Source organism: Anopheles cruzii, chromosome 3 (genome assembly GCF_943734635.1).
Source record: "Anopheles cruzii chromosome 3, idAnoCruzAS_RS32_06, whole genome shotgun sequence".
In the NCBI taxonomy this organism is placed as follows: Eukaryota; Metazoa; Arthropoda; class Insecta; order Diptera; family Culicidae; genus Anopheles; species Anopheles cruzii.
This window is the reverse complement of record NC_069145.1, coordinates 80,232,451-80,252,450: the sequence shown is the minus strand read 5'-3', so window position 1 is coordinate 80,252,450 and position 20,000 is coordinate 80,232,451. Positions and strand designations below refer to the sequence as shown.

Sequence of the window (20,000 nt, the reverse complement as noted above, 5' to 3'; positions counted from 1 at the left end):
TGCTATCCTTCTTATCAGTGTAAGTGTCTTCATTTATTCCTACGATTTTCTAACAACAACATCGAGCTTTTAGTTTCTAAATGGGTTTGGTTGGGCTGGTTTTAGGGGTGTTGAATTTAGCAGTGTTCACTCTTGCTGTTTATCACTTTTCCAACGTGTCACTGTGCCCATAACCCGTGGACCAACCCACTCTACGACGAAGCACAAACATTGTAGAAGAGCAAATCAATCGGTCGATGCGCGTTTGAATCACATTTAATATAGCAATGCCGACGATATTCGTTCCAATTGTGGTTTTGTTTTTTTATTGCCAATGCGAATCCTAACTGTTTCTGTGTGTTCTGTTTCACTTGGTAAACTGGTGTTTTTATTTTAATGTTGTACTTTCGAATGAAAACGGGACGTTTACAGCACTCAACGTTTGGGGTGAAAAGATGGATTAGCCAGAAATGAATGAATGATACACATAAATCCTAGCGTTAAAAGTATGCTTCTTAACGGCTTTGCGCAATCGATATGTCTTTTGACATTTAAAATATAGCTTTCTAATGCCTTCGCCGGCTCAAACCGACTTACGAAACGATTACGATGAGCTAAAGTAGTTCGCAAAATGGTTCATGTTTTCGTTTATGCCGTGTGCGGTGTGTCTCGTTATTCGGTGGAATGTATTTTACACACTGTGTCGTGTGATTATCATTAGAGCATTATCATAGTTAGACCTATAATACCCTCGTAACCGAATGTGGAACCAAACGGAGAAGTGTGATTCAGACGTGACTAGAAAAGCGTCTTATTTGTTTCTTCTAGTTAAACCTAACCTCCTAACGGTAAAGTGTGTAGCTTCGTTAAAATAAATCACCAAAGACTAGTTCCATTTGTGCAGCATATTAAAGTAAATATATTCGTTTCTGGCAGTCTTTTTAACCTTCGTTCTGAGTGATTCCGGTTTTCTTCCCTAATAAGTATGGTAAAAAATGTCTAGATTATCAATAAATTTTACAAGCTTCAACATTTTTATAAAACTCACAAAAGTCAAACGAAACCGGAAAAGATATGGATTTTCGAACGTTGCTCGCATAAATGGTATGCAAAGAGGACCCACCTCAGCAACCGTGTCATTAAAGTGAAGCAATTCAATATGGTCGGAGGCAACCAAGTTCCAAGCTGGTCAGGGCATTTTACGTTGTTCACGGCGGAGCCAGGAAAAAAAATAATACTTTTCCCTACTTCTCATCTTTCACGCATGGCGCTTTGAGAATCGCTGCTCATTTGTGGTTACGGACAATCGTGCATAACAGCAAAGTTTTCTGCAGTTGAAGCATTTCACATTTTTATCGTTAACTGTCGCATGCTCTAGACGTTCCGTCCATCTCCCCGGGCCATCGGAAACTCGCACTTCATGTGTTTTGTTTATGTTGTTCAACATTAAAGCTTACGCAAGTACGCATATCGAATTTCGTGGAGCGTCCGCAGCTCGCTTACGAACCATTTTCGAGCAGGGCATCCTTTTCTCCTTCACCAAAGTGGCGATTAGAAGTGGAGTTGGTGCTATTCTTGTCCTGGAGGAGCGGTGTCTGGACGTCGGTTTCATCGACCGTCGCTTCACTGCCGTTGAACAGACTCGACGACTTCGTGCTGGATTGGACGAGCTTAGTGACGTTGGTGTCGATGGTAGAACTGCTACTGTTGCTGATGGCAATGCTGGCGCTGGCCACTGTTTTCTCCGACACCATCGTCAGAGTGCTGCTCGTCATTTGCAGCTGCTGTGACTGCTGATGCTCTTGTTCCTGGTGCTGTGTCTCCTGCATCGTACTGGCCGCCGTCGAGCTGCTAACCTTCAGCTCTACGTACTCTTGATTGAGACGCACGCTGTTGGGACTGGTGGTGCTAGAGGACACCGAGTGGAGCTGGTGGGCAGGGGAGATAATATCTGACGGTGGGGCTAGGGCCGATGGGCTCTCCTTGGATTCGTCCACTTCCTGGACCGTCTCCATGGCGGTGAGATTCTGCAGGATTGGCGAAGCAGTCGAAACGGCCGGTCGCGGGATCTTACCCTGCAGATAGTAGGTCATCAGTTGACCCTTTCCCTTGACCGCCACCAAACCACGCTGCTCGAAGGTGTAACCGAAGGTTTGCAAGATTTGACACGTTTCCTCCGTCACCTGGATGGCCCCCGCTTTGCCGGTGCTCTCCATGCGCGACGCCACGTTCACGGTGTTGCCCCAGATGTCGTAGTGGGGCTTGCGGGCGCCAATGACACCCGCCGTAATCGGTCCATGGTTGACGCCCATCTTCAGGACGAAATGATTGAACGACTGCTCGTTGATACCCTGCAGCGCTTTCTTCAGCTCGAGCGCAAACTCTACCAGCAGGGCCAGATGTGCCCACCGAACCGAAACCGGATCTTCCGGTTTGACGATGCGTGATGGATTGAGACCGCTGGCAGCCATGTAGGTAGAGCCGATTGTCTTGATTTTAATTATATCTTGAAACTGCGGAAGTTCCAACAACTGCCAAAACACAAAGGAAAACTTGTAATGGACCCGATAGACCCGACCGTCGGCCCTCCCAGGACTTACCGCATCAAAGTCGGAAATAACTTCGTTCAGAAAGCGCAGACATTCCAGCCCCTGATTGTTGACCGTCTCCTCGGAGTAAAAGTCGGAAAAGTTGGGCATGCTGGCAAAGAGTACCCCGACTTCGGAGTAGCTCTGGGAGTAGAGCTCGTCGTGAGATCGCTTTCGGTTTCCCATAAAATGTTCGGCAACGTGCATCGGTAACACATTGTACACCAGGGCCTCGTTCCGCCGTCTCATGTCGCTGGCCTTCTCCTTCTGATCGATCACCTCAGTCTTCCACATGAATATAACACGATCTACTTTATCGATCTGGTTAGTTGTTTTGTAGATCCGCCACACACAAGAAAGAGTTGGAGAAAGAACGAAAACGAAATGGTTAATGTGCCGCGCCGTAATTGGAAGCTGCCCTCATCCAGAAGCATCATTCGCCGGAAATGGAATCGGAACAGTTTTCGGAGAGCAAAGTGGAGGTACATTACGTGTCGTGTGAGGAACGATAGCGCTATCGTAACGGCCACCAGCAACGCGGAAAGGGTGTAGCGCAAGGGGAACCTGCAAAGAAAAGCATCGTGAAAAAAGGCGTTCGCAAATTAGTACCCCCGACGCTGATTGCAATTGACGTGCTACGTGCTCAATATTTTATGCGCGTTGACCTCGATACCTACACGTTCAGGATGCCGAAGTCCTCGTTCCGGAATGCCTCGTCTAGGTGGAAGATGTTCACGTAGCAGTGAATTGCTGAAGTAGCGTGCCCACCACCATCGCCACCATCATGTCCATTTGCATCGGCGGAGAGCAAAGGGAAAATAAAGGAAAACATCAACAGCCATCGCTTGGGATGATTGGGTTTTCTCGGTAGAGCTTTCAGTGAAGGGATCTGGCCGGTGATGGTGGCTGGGATATATGGGTCAGGATGATAAGTTAGGGTTTTGTTAGCCTCCAGTCAAGCTGGAGTAGTTGCTTCACGAAATCTGTCAAGCGCAAAGGTCTGTGACCAACCTGACGACGTCCGGTACCGAGAGCTGTGTCAGAAAATTAAAATGTACCGGAGAAGAAGCACCGATGGCTTTTAAACTTCCCGGGCGTAAGGACATTACTTTTTAATCTAGACGTAATTAAAATTTCATGGCTCCCAGCACAATTGGCAAGAGTTCCGAGCAAATTACTGCGAAAAACCGATGCGGCCCCAATGCAGCGAAAATTGGCGAGTTTCATAGCAAAGCACAAGGACTTCAGCTTGCGACGGGAAATTTTAAACGAAAGACCTCTCACTGTTTAAAGAAATGCATTCATTATCATGGACAAGTTCTACAAAAACTCTGACAGTCCATCAGCAAGCCACCACGTCGAAGTTAGGCTCTGCGAGTCTATCACCGGTACATTTGAGGAGCACCAACGTAGTGCTGCTTCGAGCTTGATTGAGGATATGAATAAATTTAATCTGCTTCAGGCTCCAGACAAACCCCCAGCGGAACCATTTTCGCAATCATTTCCATTGCATTTGTGTTTCGCTCTCCTTCCTATTCGGAAAATGCCTTCTATTTGGTCTTTGTTCTTTGAGCCTTTCAAGTGAAGAGTAGAAGGATGAAGATCGTTTTAGTGCATTCGGTTCCGCTGCAGCGGGGTCACATTAGGGTACAGGGCGACTGGGACGGAATCGTGCGAAGGTGGGCCTGGCATAAAGCAATAGATAAGGCGAGGGATAGAAATGCAGTATTTACCGGTTATGATGATCATTAATAAAATTTTGCTGAGATGCGATAATTGCGTTATGATTGAGGTGGCAATTAGAATTAAAACGGTATAGTTGCTGAAGTACGATGGAAACAGACACACGCCCGACGGTTCCATCTCCGTCGACGCGAACGAAATGTTGGTGATGTTGAGGGCTTGCGGTGTCCGGTGTGAGGCGGCCAGCTATTGGGCGAGCCGAAACGTGCGAGCCGATGCCGTCCAGAGTCCGAAAAGAAGAAATACGAGACGCATCAGACCAACCGGGAGTAATCGAGTTAACGGTGGAAACTAAGGATGCTCGGAGGACGTGCTCACGTCACTTGGGCGCCTTCAGTCCAAGGCATCGTTTGCTTTGCGGAACTTTTAATACCGCTCGAACAAAGTGTGTGGCTCGAGCCGAGATGCACAAGGAACCACAATTCAGTTACCACGGCTTCTTCATTACCGTTTTCATAATTCGCGATAATCGAGTGCGTGATTTCCAGCAACGTTCCTCCACTTCCTCTATTTTTTCCACTCCCATGCTGAAGCGTCTAATGTTCGGGCGTGTTGCTTACGCTACTTACCATGTCACTCACGTTCGAAACGCCCAGCAGCAGGACGATGATGACAGCCGTGGACTTTCGTAAGCTGGTGCTGTCGTTGTATCGCTTGCTGTTGAGCGTGATGAATGCCGGCAAAACCTAAAATCGTAACGCACAGAGATGAGTTTTATGTTTTGGAAATCGGAATAGAAATCGACCCGCCGTAGACGTGACCTCGTGGAAGGCTTCTGTAATCATATCGCCCTTTATGTTGACACATGTGCTTATTGTTGGCCAGGGCTTGGAATTGCCAATGGCGATGATTCAATTTCTTCCAACCGTAAACAACTAGACCATGTGACCAAAAGGCATCTAAAATGGTCTCGTTTAAATTCAAATTTCACGTCCGTGGCTGGCTTCTTCTTAAGGTACTGAATCCGCGGAAACTGTGAGCGACAAGCATACTACGACCCCGTTCCGTTGGCACACCCTTGGCAGCTACGAATCCGATCGGGGACGTAGTTTTCTATTACATCCCATTACGCGTTCTATTGAGACGATTTTTTGTAGCGTTTGCAACGTGCCATCCTCCATTTTGCGATTCGCGCTGTTCAACTCGCCTCGTGTCATGATTATTCATTTCATGCCAGGATGTGCCCCCGCAGACCATTCCGCTCGATGATTTATGTGTGCGCGCGCGACACACTCACCGTTTCACCCTCCCCTGCCACCCCGTTCTCGGACATGTTTCGATAAAAAAGATAGACAGGAACTCTGTGTATGGCACAGTGTTAATGGTTCTAAATCGTGGAATGCAAACGATGCTCGCAAGGAACCCGCTCAGCTGTGAATCGTTTCCCGTTCCGAACAAAAGCTTCAACACTCCGAGTTTGCTTCCAACGGCGTGGTGTTACTTGGCCCATACTGGAACGCGAAAATGATTCCATAGGACGGAGAGAAACAGTTAGAAAACGGCACCGTAAGTATGACGGGAAAGTGTGAGAAAAAAGGGACAGCCATTGCTATGTCCGTTTCCGTTGGCCAGCGAGCTAGCTGGCTGGGATGCGGGAGCGGCCATATAATGCGGTGGAGAACAATGCGCCATGTTTTACACTTCGGCTTCGGTTCACACCACGAATGATCATCGTCGCACTCTATTTGTTCCTTTGGTTCGATGTGGCATAAAATCGTTATTTATCGTTAGCAACCCGGGGATGGTCCTGCTTCTCAGGGGATTAGAGCTTCTGCACTGTCACTGTGCCATATGGTGCGTGGCAGAGACACGCGAAAACGATGGAAACTTTACGACGGGAAAAGTTTAAATCGGTCGCTATCGGCCCCATCCGGAACCATTCGTTACGTCCCCGACCACTCCATTCTACAGTAATGAGTTTGAAGTCATTTAGAAGAACTATCGCAAGATTGTTGGAAGGCACTTCAGAGACAGAGATTTGTTGCAGTTTGCGTGTGTAGTTCAATATTCTCGTTATTACTGTTCGATAGTGCGAAACGGATCGGATGCTTTACTTACATCGGTGAGACTTTCCGCAACGGAGATGAATACCATGATGAAGATGATCACTAGCGGTGGAACCACAATTTCAAAGTGTACCGCAGTTCTGTCGGCCGTCGAAAGGTATGGGAATAGAAAAAGGCAAATTAAAACAATCGCTCACACACCATTTCGCACGAAAGTCGGCATCGCGCGACGTTCTTCGAATCCACTAATGAGCTCCAAGAGGTTGGAAATGAGAAAAAGTAAATAACGGAACGATAAACCGTGCCGATGGAACCGTACCGTGGAAGAACGAGAAGAGCGTAGACGATGGCTACGAACTGGACCAGCAGCGCGGCCAGCAACGGTACGGCACTGTGCGGTTCCCGGTACTCGGTGTAGGCCGTCTCGTGGTTCTTGTCGTTGAACGTGAGGAAGAAATTGGTATCCTTGCTGATTTCGCTGTGCCCGTCGCGGCTGACGAGCTCTTTGCGGAGGCGCATCTTGTACTCCTCGACCACCTGCTCGTCCTCCAGGTCGGGCCGCTCCGTGCCGGGCGTGGACGGTTCGTCTCCTGTGCCGCTGGCCGCCTGGGCGAGCGTCGGCGATAGGACCGGAAAAGGACAAAATAGCACGACTCAATGCCACAGACTGTGCAGCGCGGCTTCCGGGCACGGCGATTGTCGCTGCGCATCGCGAGATAAAGGTTGTACAGTGCACACACATACACACACACACAAAACCTATATATTCACCGGCAACCAAGGCAACTTGCAATGAAAATTAATTGCCTCACCTTGGCCCACGGCGGCACACTTACCTTAGCGTCGTCGTCCTCGTCTCGGAACGCTTCCGAAGGCCCGTCCGGCTCGATGACAACATCCTTCGGGTCGGCCGAGCCATTTTTGTGCTCCGACGGACAGAACTGCGAATCGAAAGGAGCCACAGTTATTGATGGGCTACGGTTTATGAGGCCTCAGCTATTCGCCGATCCCGCCGGTTTGTGAGTGGTTTTTCTGCGAAAATTCTGAAACTGATTTGCCTACCGTTTGATGCTGCTGCCGAACATTGCAGACGTACCGTATTCGCTTTATGGGGAGTGCTTTTTAGCCTGGAGCAAATCTCAATAAAGCCCGTACTGTGGGTGGAACGCGCTTCGGAACTGACGGCAATTTTCACATTATGATTAAGGTACCGAGGGAATTCACGAAGCGGTCAGCTCAGCGACGGCATCGAGAGGGACTGACACAGGAACGATGTGTAATTACATTGCTCACCGACGGAAAGCTCTCCGAGCTCCGAGCTACTCTCCGGACAAACTACAAATTAATGGCCATATTGAGACGGTCCCACGGGATGCCCGCTTATGTCTTCCGAGCGCTGTCTTCGACAGAACGGACACAAAGGCCTCTCGGCACAGGGAAGTGATTTAGCGGTTCGTTTAGGGGTGGACGATAGCATAAATCAACACCGACCACCGGCCTGACTTTTTTTCCGTTCCCGCGTGGAAACACAATACTCTACCGACTGGCCGGCCGGCTATTGAATATTTCAATTTGAAGTTGTCCTTGAGCGAAGCATTATGCTCGCTGGCGTTTACAATGCTCTGGCGAGCGTCCGGCGAAAATGTGTGTGGAAATGTCGTCCAAGGTTCAAGGTATCGATCGAAAATTATTTCGATTCCGCTTCGCTTCACTTCAACGAACCGTATTCCAACTACGAACTTCTCCATGGTGATTGACACGCTGCCTACAGTTTCTAGAGACATTCCGCATTCACGGGAACCTTTCGTCCATGAACGCACGGCTTTATTCTGTGAAAACTAGCAACTTCGGTCGAACAATGATTGTCTCGTTTAAAAATTTTAATCCATGCTTTTATTGGAATCCGTTGTTCGTCCCACCCGATACAAACCACAATCCACTTGCGCCCATTGCGCCTGTCGTCGTCGGTTTGTGCCTAAAGCGTTATCGGGTCGGTCGAATGAGAAAATGTGAAATCGAATTCCGCTAACAACATTTCTAGTGCTTCGATAATGGGCCCTCCCGAACGCGCGGATGCGAAAACGGTTTCGCAGTCTCGATTGCGCTTCACTTCCACTTGCCGTCTGAGAAGTGGCCATGGGTGCGTGCGTTAGACTGATTAGATTTTGGGGCGCGCCCGAAAGCGCCGTGATGAGCCGTTTAAAGCGTATTTATAGCCGAACCGTGTGTACCGACATGATGGAAAAGTTTACGATACAATCCGGAAATCCGCCACCACAACCGGTGAAAGCTCGGCCCGAAAATCAACAATCTTATGTTAATCATTTGCTTACCGGTTTCAGCACTTTCGAGATGAAATACGTCTTCAGGCCCGCTATTCGGAGCGCCTCTTCGCGCTTTTCGCCGTAGGCCGGCTCGACCTCGAACTCGCCGTTCAGGAAGCTGAGCGTTTTCTCCGAAAGGTGCACGCGCCTGTGGGCAGAACATGAGGGTCAGGAATTTGGATTAGGCTCGCTAGCTACCGCCGTTTTTCATCAGCCACTGTAAATCACATCATTAAACGAACGGATCGGCGCCGGCTGCTGCCCAGCGGTGAAGATTTCGTTTTCTTTTCTCGTCGAACAACGACAACAACAGCGCGGGGAGAGAAATAAATCTCAAACCAAGCCGCAGGCCAAAGGTGGTTCCGGAAGTCCGGTTCCCCCAAAGGACCCGTTTCCCGTGCTGGAAAGGAAAACAAACTCAAAACCCTTCTCCGAAACGGGTCCGCCGATTTGTTGTACGACCACGGCCTAATGGGACCACGGGGAGGCAATGTGTTAAGGCTTTGGTGCCGAATTAGTAGTTTCTTGGGATGTTGGGATCGTATCGTATCCGAGTCCTGCAGCCAACGTTCGGGTGTGTGTCATGTTCTCAAAGCACCAGCGTCACCAGCGTTCGGTTCCGGATTATGTAGATTTTTTCCTTCCTTTGCAGTCCGTCGGGAATACGCGGCTCAGCTTCACCGCATCGCCGCCGGCGAATGTTTCGGAAGATAAAGGCACTGCCGGCCGGCCCACGGCGACACGTGAACTTACCCCGCTTTGCCGCTGGACTCCATCTTGTTCGCCAGCTCGACATCCTTCGAGTAGACATCAAACTGCCATTGCCGCTGGCCCAGGATCCCGGCCAGCACCGCTCCGGTGTGTATTCCGACGCGCATATCAACGGGTGAGTTCGTTTTTTGCTGGACGTATCTGCCACGCACGCAGGAAACAGATAACGCGGGTCCCGGGAGAGAGAAAAAAAAGAAACGGTAGGTCAGCCGTGTGTACGGGACCGCGCGGTTCGCGGTGTTCCGATCTTCACGACTTACTTAATAGCTTTCACCATCGAGAGGCCCATGTGGACGCAGAGGACGGCATGGTCCGGCCGCTCGACGGGCGCCCCACTGATGCAGTAGTAGCAGTCGCCAAGAATTTTTATCCTCAGCTGTTGATATTTCTGTCGGTACACGAACGAAGAAGCCTCGGTCAGAGTGGCGTGACACGACGTGGAAAAGTTCGTCAAAGTCGGCATAAAAGTCTCGTCTGAGCGATGAAGTCTTCCCGATCTCCCGGTTGCCTTCAGGCGACCGGGGGCTTTCACGAAAAAAGCCTCCTCAACGACAATGACAAGACCGGCAGAAAGTACATAATGCTTTTTCCATACACAAACCCAAGCCCAAGACAGTGGACTTGCTACAAGAAGAGGAACTTTACGTTGACTCAGCGGGCGCGAACGCGTGGGGCAACGGCAACGGCAACGGAGGGACTATGACAGGCTAAAAGTGCTCCAGCACCGACACCACCGTCGTCGAGAGAGAAGTGCATTGGGTAACGTCGGTTTTCACTTTTCACCTCAAGTGACACACATATCAGATTCAATGCTGGGCGGGCGGGTGTCTGTGTTGGGCCATTACCCCTCAGCGTCCCGGCCGACGTTTGCTAAATTTAATTTATGCCAAATTCAGTCTAGCCTGCCTTAGGTCGTGGAACAGTCCTTCGTGCTTTGAGGGTCTGGGGTCAGGGAACGGGGCGTAGAAGAAAAAGATGACGTGCGATCCGTGCGGGCTTACCTCTGCCAACCGGTCGAAACGGGCAAACAGCTCGTTCAGAATCTTCACCAGGTCCTGGGCCGAGTACGTGGACGAGATGGCGGTGAAACCGACGATATCTGCATACAGGATACTGAAACGAGCGAGTGATCAGAGAGAAGCTGACAGAGCAGTACACGTACAGGTCGTTTTTTAGAATAACTGCGGCCAGGACGAATCACAATGGTGATGAAATTGAATGTGAACACTCATTTGCTGTTTTATTCTATTGATTGCGCGGCTCTAACGGATTTGTAGTGACGACATCGAAGAAAAGAGCATTTAAAATAACCGACCAGGACACACCGGTCATGGTCCCAATCACGGCCCACCACTAACATTTCGCCAGGTGTGCCACGTACCGGCGAGACAACCGCTCCACGCGTTGGTCTATCGTACCGAGCAATCAACATGCAACACATCAACACGCGGCCATATAAATATAAATAGTCCAACCTAACGAAAACAGTGGTTATTTCTGCGCACACACAGGCGAGCGCAGCGCACCAACGACGGAGGCCAGGCCACACGCCAGGCCAGGCCGGGCCGGGTGGTTTCCGGGCTCCGTGGAGATTTGGCAAATAAATAAACCAAAGTTGGTAAAATGTTTCACCCTTAGCGTTATGATAAGCAAACACTCGTTTGTGGTTGCCGTGCCGGGATCGTGCCAGAGCGAAAGAAATGTTGCCTCTACGGTTTTGGATGATTCGGAACCAAACACATGCCCGTGAAGTAATAAGGCATTTCTGGTGAAAACATGTTGGACCGTGTTCGGAATTACAGGGAGTGTCTATTTTTTGTGTAATCACAAGAAAATTCTGCCCCCGTTCGAAGAAGCTTCGGTGCTAAAAATGTTATCCAACATACAACAACGTCACAAGAATTGGCGTTGGTTAAGGGTGTTCTGGTAATTCTACTTACTGAATATTGCATTTTCGTCCACGGTCCAATTTAGTTCCAGTTATGCGGAATCTTATCCGTCATTGTGTTTTAGTGAAAAGCAAATTTAAGTCTAGTCGTTTGAGCAGCTTGCCGGAAAACACCTAGCGAAGGGACAAATTACTCTGCAAACCAATTTCCAAGCCAAAGATTATTAGCACCATACGAGGCTAAGACCGTTATCGAAGCACGTCAGAACTAGTTTCGGCGAAAGCACTCCGTAAGAGGATTATTGGAAAATGGTACGTCCCAAAGGTTCCGCCAAGGTTCGGTATCGGCCAACGACGTGATCTTTTGCAATATTGCGAATACAGGCAACTTCTCTGTTGTTCCAGTGTTTGCTGATAACCGGAAGCAAATACCCCGAGAACAGCGCACCGAATGCCACCGGTTTCGTAGCGATGGAAGCGGTTTTTCCTAGCGAGAAACTGCATCCGCCACGTGCGGCATTCACGTGCTTACGCTCGACACATTACGCTTCCGATACCCCATGGAGTCTTGTGCAACAGTTTTCCGTATCACGAACTCTGCTATGCCGCCACTTGCTGGGTGAAGTATTCCACAACGAATGAGTTTTAAGATTGGTGGCTTAAATGTTTCCACCGAATCACCACTGAGGTGTTTTCATCACTTTCCGGGAACCTAAGGCTATTGCCATCAACCAGATGGCTTACCGGCTAACGCTAGAAAAGGGCAAGCGACCAAACATCGCCCTGTTGGCAAGTTTTGTATTGTACCGTCCATTGTCCAGTGCCCATGTCCGGCCAAGTTGAGGGCTAAAACAGTCGCTTCTGACAACTAATTTTAACATGGACCTCGTTACGAAGGTCGGCTGCTTTTGACAGTGGCTGCAGTGTTTTGCGTATGACGGAACCAACGAAAGGGTAATTTAATTCTCCACCAAAACTCTCGTATCACCAGCGCGGCAGAAGCACTTGGAACCCGTCCGCTGTGGCATGTATGCTCTCGGCGGAACCGGCGCATCAGAAACAGGCGGAAGACGAGCGTGTAAAGAGTTGCAGTGGTTTGGTGAAAAATAAAAGTTGAGAACGAAACGTGCAGGCCCCTTTCAGGACTACGACGGAAGACTACATCGAGGCACCGGGTTGGAAAAGTGTTTCACTTGACAAAAAGTCTTCGCGTCTTCGCCGGAAGCCACTGCACACGAGGTCCGTGTGCACGGAGCGACAGGGCGCGCGCTCTTCATAACTCATTAAACAAACAATGGAAAATGTTTCTGTACCTTGTCTCCCGACAAGGTCGGATGGTTTTCGACTTTGCCGGAGCGAAACATCCGTCTTACACCATCTCGGGCAGCGCCAGCCAGCCTCATAGGGGCCGTCCAAGGACCTGTCTCCTGTCTGTAAATTGGTCTTCTTAAGTAGAAACGCATACACACTCGCATGTCTTGGCCAGGTCCACTTTGTGTGGTTTAAATACGGAATCACGGGCAACCTTTTCTCGGGCACAGACCCCGCCTGTGGAGCCTGTGCAGTCAAGCCAAAAGGTAAATGTTCTGTGTCTAAACCACATAAATTACCATTTCGTTTATCTCGACCAAACAAACGCGAGAAGCTTGAACGTAACGTTACTTTTATTAAACCACTCACAAAATCAATAGTCTGCATCGTATCGATGCAGTAGCTGCTCTCCACGAAGGAATCATCATGGTTGACCGAAATATCCGAAACCGTGTAGAGGTTGCATAAAAATGCTCTCAAGCGTGGACGGATCACCATCCGTCAGGGAGTTTTCGGCGCTAAAACGCCTTCACAATGTGGATTGTAGACAAAAAAGGTGATGGTGATATTTTTAATTGATTGGCGGTCGGACACAACTTTACGCTCATAAACAAGAAAAAAATGCGCCCCAACCTGATATTGTCCTTGAAAAACCTATTGACCCAAACGGGCATCGGTTCCACGAAGTATTGGATGATTGATTTTTCGCAAAAGGAGCGATGCTTCTAATAATCCCTTTTACTTTGGCAATCGATTGAAAACGGAATCACTCCGTTTGCGGCAACCCTTTTTGGTTCAATGTTCAAAGATTAATTTTTAATATTCTTTAGTGTTTTTGAAAAGTCATCATTTACCTACCAATACCCTCGATCACGGGAGTCTAAGCAATTCTGCGATCCGTGGGGTGAAAAACCTTTCCACCACGTTGGGGCTTGACGGACTGAGTCAAGTAACGCTCGGAATCTTACCCTCTTCCAACCATGCTATTGATTTAAGTGCTTGGTTCTTAACAAAAACAACAACAGTGGCATAAAACGAGCTCCCTTTGGGTATTTTATCGCTCCGTGCCAAACGCGCCGACCTTCACGCTTCCTTCTTATATGCCGATCCGTTGTCCAAGCTGGCGGCCATGTTTATTTACTTATGTTTCATTATTATGAATTGTTCCACGGCTTCCCGCAACCCGTCGGACCCGCCGTTGGTACGGTTATTTTCGTGCAGTATAGGGGCTGGGAGGGTTTGGGAAGTTTTACCACCCCGCCGGCCGCTCGGTACATCCTCCTTTCCATCGATCACAAACACGAAACCGTTGTCCTGGTCCCAATCTAATCAAAGCTCCAGAGGCTTTGCGCCCTCTTTCTTTTGCCTGTAATCGTCCCGCTGGCGACACAAGACTTTCAAGCATCACTGGAGTAAACATTATTTTTGGGCATCGACGACTGCGTCAAAGCACTTCGACTGCCTGTGTGCTCTGGGCCCTGATTGGCCCCCAGTGGAAGACAGAAATAAGGTACAATACATTACATAGCAAGATGAAGCAAGGCAAAAATAAAAACACCAACATCGCGAGAATGACACGCGTTGACACGCGATTGTTCACGTTGGCAACGATCGAATCCGACGGGACGGGAGGATTTGATTTGGGCGAATTGGATGTTTCCATACGCGCGACCCACGTGTGCGGGAGGGCTCCCGACGAGGGCGCCAACTTACCTGACGTTCTCATGGCGGCTCATGTAGATCTTCTTGAACTGCTCCGAGTTGGTGGACCCGAGATCCTGTCGCATCTTAACCGCAACGTGCTCGGGCAGCACCGACAGTAGCAATCGCTCCTGATGGCAAACGAGAAGAAGATGGGACGCAAATTGTTGGACAAATTAGATTACGTTAAAACTGACCCTGTGTGTGTGTGCGACTGACGGTGGAATGCTACTTTCGCAAGTCCTCTTCAATCACAGTGCAGCACAAAACAATTGCCATACAATTTACACACCCAAAAATAACCAACTCGTTCCGTTTCCGACAATGTTTTACGGCAAAACTTTTCCACCCCGAAGACACACACTTTGTTGGCTGCCAGGGCAGAAGAAGATAAAAACTTTGTTTTACGATCTCTCAAACCGTGGCCACTACTACTTTCACGGACCGGAAGGTTATAGTTCCACCGGGTGTTCAAGGTAAAATGGATCTTGACCGGCTATTGTATACATTGTACAGTTCGGTGCGGAAAATGCTCACAGAAAAAGTAAATGTTGCTTACGTGACCGCCATAGCGTCGTATGGACACACAAGTAAATTGTTAATAGATTGAGAGAGGATTTTCCGATGCGGTAAAGGATGTTTTCATGTGTCACATGAACCGGGTTCGATGAGCTGACCTTGATGTGAATGATTTATGAGGCACTCCGTTTCTCAAGATAAGGAATCAAAAGAACTCATTAGAACACTGTTTCTTAGAGCCCATTTCGACATGCGATGTTGAAATGAAATAAATTTCGTAACTAACTTTATCGCAACGCAAAGCTACGAAAATAAATTCAACAGAGCGCCACTATCGTTGCTATCGTTTATCGAATTAGCTTCGTTTTGGCCTTTCGATGGGCGGAAAGTCAAACTGTTGCATGTGCCGCTGTCATAGACAGACCGGAAGATAGAGCGAGGGAGAGAGAGCGAGAGAGGGTGATGAATCATGAAGCCCAGGTCCCATTGGTGGACTCAATCTGCCATAACATATTCTGCCAAAAGAGTCGTTTTCTCACACGAAACCCTCCAGGACGCACGCCACATTTCCGTAAGCTGGCCGTCAGTGTTGGTTGATTTATCGTGGCCTGCATGTTGCCAACCGACCGAGCCACTAGCCTACAAGCATCTGTTTTGGTGGCAGCATTCAAAATCGGGCGTAATGCGAAAACCAAATGCCGCTGGAGGCTGCGGTGGGGCCGTAAATCAATGCCCGACAATGTTCGGGCTGTTGCCTTATGATTGATTTATTCTAAACCCCCCGGTAACTGACCTGCTCCGCCGACTGCTCCTCGATCAGCATCTTCACCTCTAGGCCTTGCTTTGCTTCGAGAAAAGCTCGTCGTTGTTTGGCCTCGGCCAGGAAGTAGCACAGCAAACCGATCAATGTGGCCACCACGAGCAGCATCACGTTGGCTACTTGCTGCGAACACCGGAGGGCAGGATGAAAAATTTAGATTAAAAAAAACAATCGAGCATAGTGGCATAGTGAAACTGTTCCTGGTACTCCTGACCGCCCGACCGAAAGCCCAGTGGAACTTACCTGTTCCCAAAAATAGTTTTCCTTCTTCGCCAGCCCGATAATTGCGTTGACGTAGGTTGCAAAAGAGCCGAGCCCGAGCAGGATACCGGTGAACTTCAGCAACACGGGCAGGGTCACGTAGACTAGAAAATTAAGCAATATTGCCCAGCCGAGCGAATCACTGAAAAAGGGGAGAAGAAAAAAGGCATAAAATATTACTGACCCCGTGCTGACTGTGGGTGAAAAAGACGGTCTTCCGGTGGTTTTTGGGCATGAGAAGGCCACCGTGTTCTGCGCTTCCCTGGTTGGTGTTCTATTTCGGAGAAAATAATTTGGTTTGGGATTTGTGTGGCACCTTTGGAACGGGTGTTTTGTTACTCCAAATTTCCATTTCAACTCACGAGGGACCAACGACAGCATGTTAAGGGTCATATTTATTTTCCATCATCGGTTTGTTTCGATCGTTTAGCATAAAAATTTTGCATGGATTGAAAAGAAAGTGTAAACAATGTAACTTACATTCAACAACTTAGCTTGAGGAGCATCTTAGCTTAAGGAGCATCTCAGCATCAGTACCACCTTCATTAATATCATGACAAATTATTGGCCAATCTTGGGCTTCAGGCCACACTCATCCATCACCAAATTACTAAACTCATTGCCCTGAGCGTTGCTTTCCATCCGGCAAATGTATCCAATCAATAGCGGGATCACCCGACTACCATACCGCAATCTGTTCATCCACCCAGTTCCCCGCCAAAGTCGCACGGGATGTTACTTGTCCGATAATTAAGTTTAAATTAAGGGGCGCCTCCATTCGACGATGGCATGAATATTCATTTACGCTACTTTGGCCAACAGATCCGTGCTGGTGGACGCGTCCTCTGTGGCATATCGTTTGGTTGGATGAAGAGAATTTGTGTTTTCAGCCGACCGTGGAATGCTCTGTTTGTTCTACGCACGCGAGTGCGTAGGTGCAAATGGGCAAATATTAGTCACACAGGCACATGGGCACACACAAATGGTCCCCAAAAGCCCCATCATCGCACCCGGTTTTTGGATAAAGTTACCGACGGTACTGTCAATAAAATTAATGGACTCGTCTCTATCACGTGCCGGCTGCGTTCCAAAGCCTCGACACTCTTTCGTTTTCTGTTTTTCCTTTTCCAACCACTCTCCATTAGGGAGGAAATTGTTCATCCTTTTAAATCTCTCTTATCGCTATCATCGTTGCCTTCCAGCGCAACACAGGACGTTGCCGCTGGGCCGCTAGCTAATGTCAATCGAAAATTGATATTTGCTTCCATCCATTCATCAATAGGGTAACTACAGACCGCCGGCTCCAAGTCAAGCCAGGCAATGGGCCCATTTTGGCCCGTTGTGGAAAGCGTAGTTCGTGTGACCGATACGATCTGTGACACATACGGGACAAAATTGTGCCTCAATGCGCACTGAACAGACAGAACCCGGGCACGTTCGCAGAACTGTTGAAACAGCTCGCACATCATCTTACGACGTGGCGTTTAATAAAATCGCACCGCATGGCTTCACCGACAGCCAGAGTACAGGTGAAAGTTCAGTCCCATGGTTGCCACTCAATAGTTGCCGTTAATTGAACCGGTTAACCGGTCTTTCGGTAAAGCACCACCTGTCAGCTGTCAGCTTCCTATCGCCGTCGGTGATTAAACAGTCACTTTCGAGCGCGCTGATAGCTGTGGGCCCTTTCAACCCGATTGTCAACGCTCAACCTTCCGGGAGCACACCGAGGCACAATTAGATTGGAAATCGAGTAAAACACAGTTCCTGTGGGTGGTGAAGTGGAAATGGAAATAATTTCCAATTGCCATTGATTTACAGGACACGTCCCAGTGGGATTGGATTGGCTGCCGGCGCCCTCGATGAAAGGGAGGGAGGGACATATTATGTCGCATATTATGTTACCGTTCACCGACGCAGAAAATCCATTCGGAGCCAGCATTCTCGGTTCATTTCCTGGCTGCACCGCACCGTCGGCGAGCAAGGGTGCAGAGAACTAAGTTGTTATTTTTCTAAGCCACTCATCTTTCCGCAAGTCCCTGCCTGACCGCTCCTGTCTCCGTCCGGTGCGGTCTGGGCTCTTCATACTCGTTAGCTGCCAACGTCGTCGATCTGTAGAGACAAATCGGCCCCCGAGGCAGTCCCATCCGAGGAGCGATGCACAATAGCAAATCAAAGGAACGTACATTCCTCGCTTAGGTTCCAGTTTTCTTGCCCGGTTCTTGTACGTCTTCTCTCGCCGGCGGAGTTATAACTGACTCAGGCAGTCGTTCATTCGAAGTCGTTCTGCTCGAGCTGCCGCGTCGACGAGGAACATGAGTGATGAACAGAAAACATCACCCTCCCATCACCCGCTACATCCCGCCCTGATGCCGGTCACGGGGCGTGTTTGATTGGTTCGGTCGACTGCATTTCCGGCGGGACGGTCGGAAAAAAGTCCATGCCAACAAATGACATCGGGCCCGAAGGAGTCGGTACCGGGTCGGGCCCGGTACCGACTAAAAGAACCTCGGAAATTGTCTACCGAAGAAAAACACACAAACAGACACACTCACCGTGGTGTTACCGAGCCCTTGAGAAAAAGCTGCAGAAAGAGCTGCTTAATGGCGAGTAGCCACGCCAAATGCGGGGCAATTTCCCAGATGATACCGCGGAACCGGCCTCGCCCGCAGAAGCGCAGCACGATCGCCAGAGCTACGTTGATGGTCAGGAACACGCTGGTAACGGCTGTAGGAAATAAAGATAAGAGAAGAAGCGATTAGATTAGGCCAGTCGATACGAAGTTACGATTTAGAAGGAACGTGTCTCGTCCTGAAAAGTTGCCTGCCCGAACGACTACTTCGATGCAAACGTTCCACTCTACGGCTACGACTCACGCGTCACGAGAACTGTGATTGCGAAGTGTGCGTAATAAGTTAACAGCGAAAGAAATTGGTGCAGCGAGTGCACTTATTACAACGGACCAATTGGCCGCAAAAACTGAGTGCGATCAGTTGCGAACTGCAAAAAGCATAATTTGAAAGCAAATCAGGGCCCTCCGCGTAACTTATTTTAATCAAATGCTTATTCTCGGTACCGCCAGCTGTCTTTGAATTCTATTCCGCGAAACGATGGGTACGATGGGAGAGCGTGTAGAATAATTGGAAAAGTTTCGAGCGATAAGAAAAGTTCATTCTGCGTGGCACAGAGACACATCGACAGTAGTCCCGGCCCCGGAGTTGTTCCGATGCCGTGGTTTGACTTCGCTTCAAGTTCATTTGGACTGTTTAACGGTGGCCACAATTTACTTTGTTTGCATTTTTATCGTCCGGTCATCCGGACATCGTCGGGTAGCTTTCTATTTTTGAAACTCTCTCTCTCTTGCTCTCGAGTGTAAAAAATACGAAGCAGAAACGGCTAGAGACACACCTCTTCTGCCGAGCCGAGGAACTGTGCACTCACCTATGCTCTCTACGCTTTGACCCTGCGGTACGGCGATGGCCCAGATGTCGAACAGAATCGAGGCGATCAGATAGCACACGAAGGCGACGCGCTTTTGCTTCAGCGCGTAGCTCTGGTACAGCTTGTCGAGGACGGCATCGGGCAGCAGGACGCCCCCCGTGCTGGCTGCCTGATTGATTTCCACCGCCGTAGAGAGCGCCCCGTCCATCATGGCGCGACAGTGCTTCCTTCGAATGTCACCTGTAATAGGTAGCGACGTTGCTGCCTTTCCTGGTTTTTCGCCGAGTTCACTAGGTCACAGCCGCACACATCCACTGACGCACGTGTCCGATTGCCAAGGGATCCTGGTTTTTCACACTCCACAGTCTCACTCAGCCCGAGCACGAATGGACTCGTCGTAAACACAAGGTCTACGGCTACGGCATAGTTTCACTAGAACACGGCTCGACGGCAAGTGGCGAACTGAGTGAATGTCGATCGTCCGAATGTCTACCACGACGGTTACGACGACGACAACGACGACATCGATGCTGATGTGGATGATAATGCTAACGAATGTTTCGTAGACCAGAAGCACTTCGCTCACCTTTGCACACCCGATCCGTGCCACAACACTGCGCTACATCATCATCATCAAACAACGGCGACAGC

General features: G+C 49.2%; 1 protein-coding gene across 1 annotated transcript; it reads right to left on the bottom strand.

The window, feature by feature from the left end:
• Nucleotides 1–1,478: 1,478 nt before the first annotated feature.
• Nucleotides 1,479–19,557, bottom strand: LOC128271672 (adenylate cyclase type 3). Its single transcript, XM_053009284.1, has 18 exons — nt 19,350–19,557; nt 18,464–18,635; nt 15,894–16,053; nt 15,624–15,773; nt 14,324–14,442; nt 10,413–10,524; nt 9,672–9,799; nt 9,394–9,552; nt 8,650–8,788; nt 7,153–7,257; nt 6,636–6,922; nt 6,369–6,456; nt 4,880–4,996; nt 4,301–4,496; nt 3,245–3,317; nt 3,059–3,131; nt 2,580–2,888; nt 1,479–2,510 (listed from the first exon to the last, which is right to left on the bottom strand). Exons 1-18 carry the CDS (start codon nt 19,555–19,557, stop codon nt 1,479–1,481), a joined length of 3,627 nt encoding a protein of 1,208 aa, XP_052865244.1.
• Nucleotides 19,558–20,000: the final 443 nt, after the last annotated feature.

Bases quoted from the DNA above. Each gene is read 5' to 3' on its own strand.
- LOC128271672 (XM_053009284.1), bottom strand. From the start codon at position 19,557: ATGGACGGGGCGCTCTCTACGGCGGTGGAAATCAATCAGGCAGCCAGC. The intron at 10,525-14,323 runs GTAAGTTGGCGC...CGCTCGTTTCAG, and splicing joins AGCCGCCATGAGAACGTCAG to TATCCTGTATGCAGATATCG. The intron at 7,258-8,649 runs GTAAGCAAATGA...TTCGATTCGCAG, and splicing joins TCTCGAAAGTGCTGAAACCG to TTCTGTCCGTCGGAGCACAA.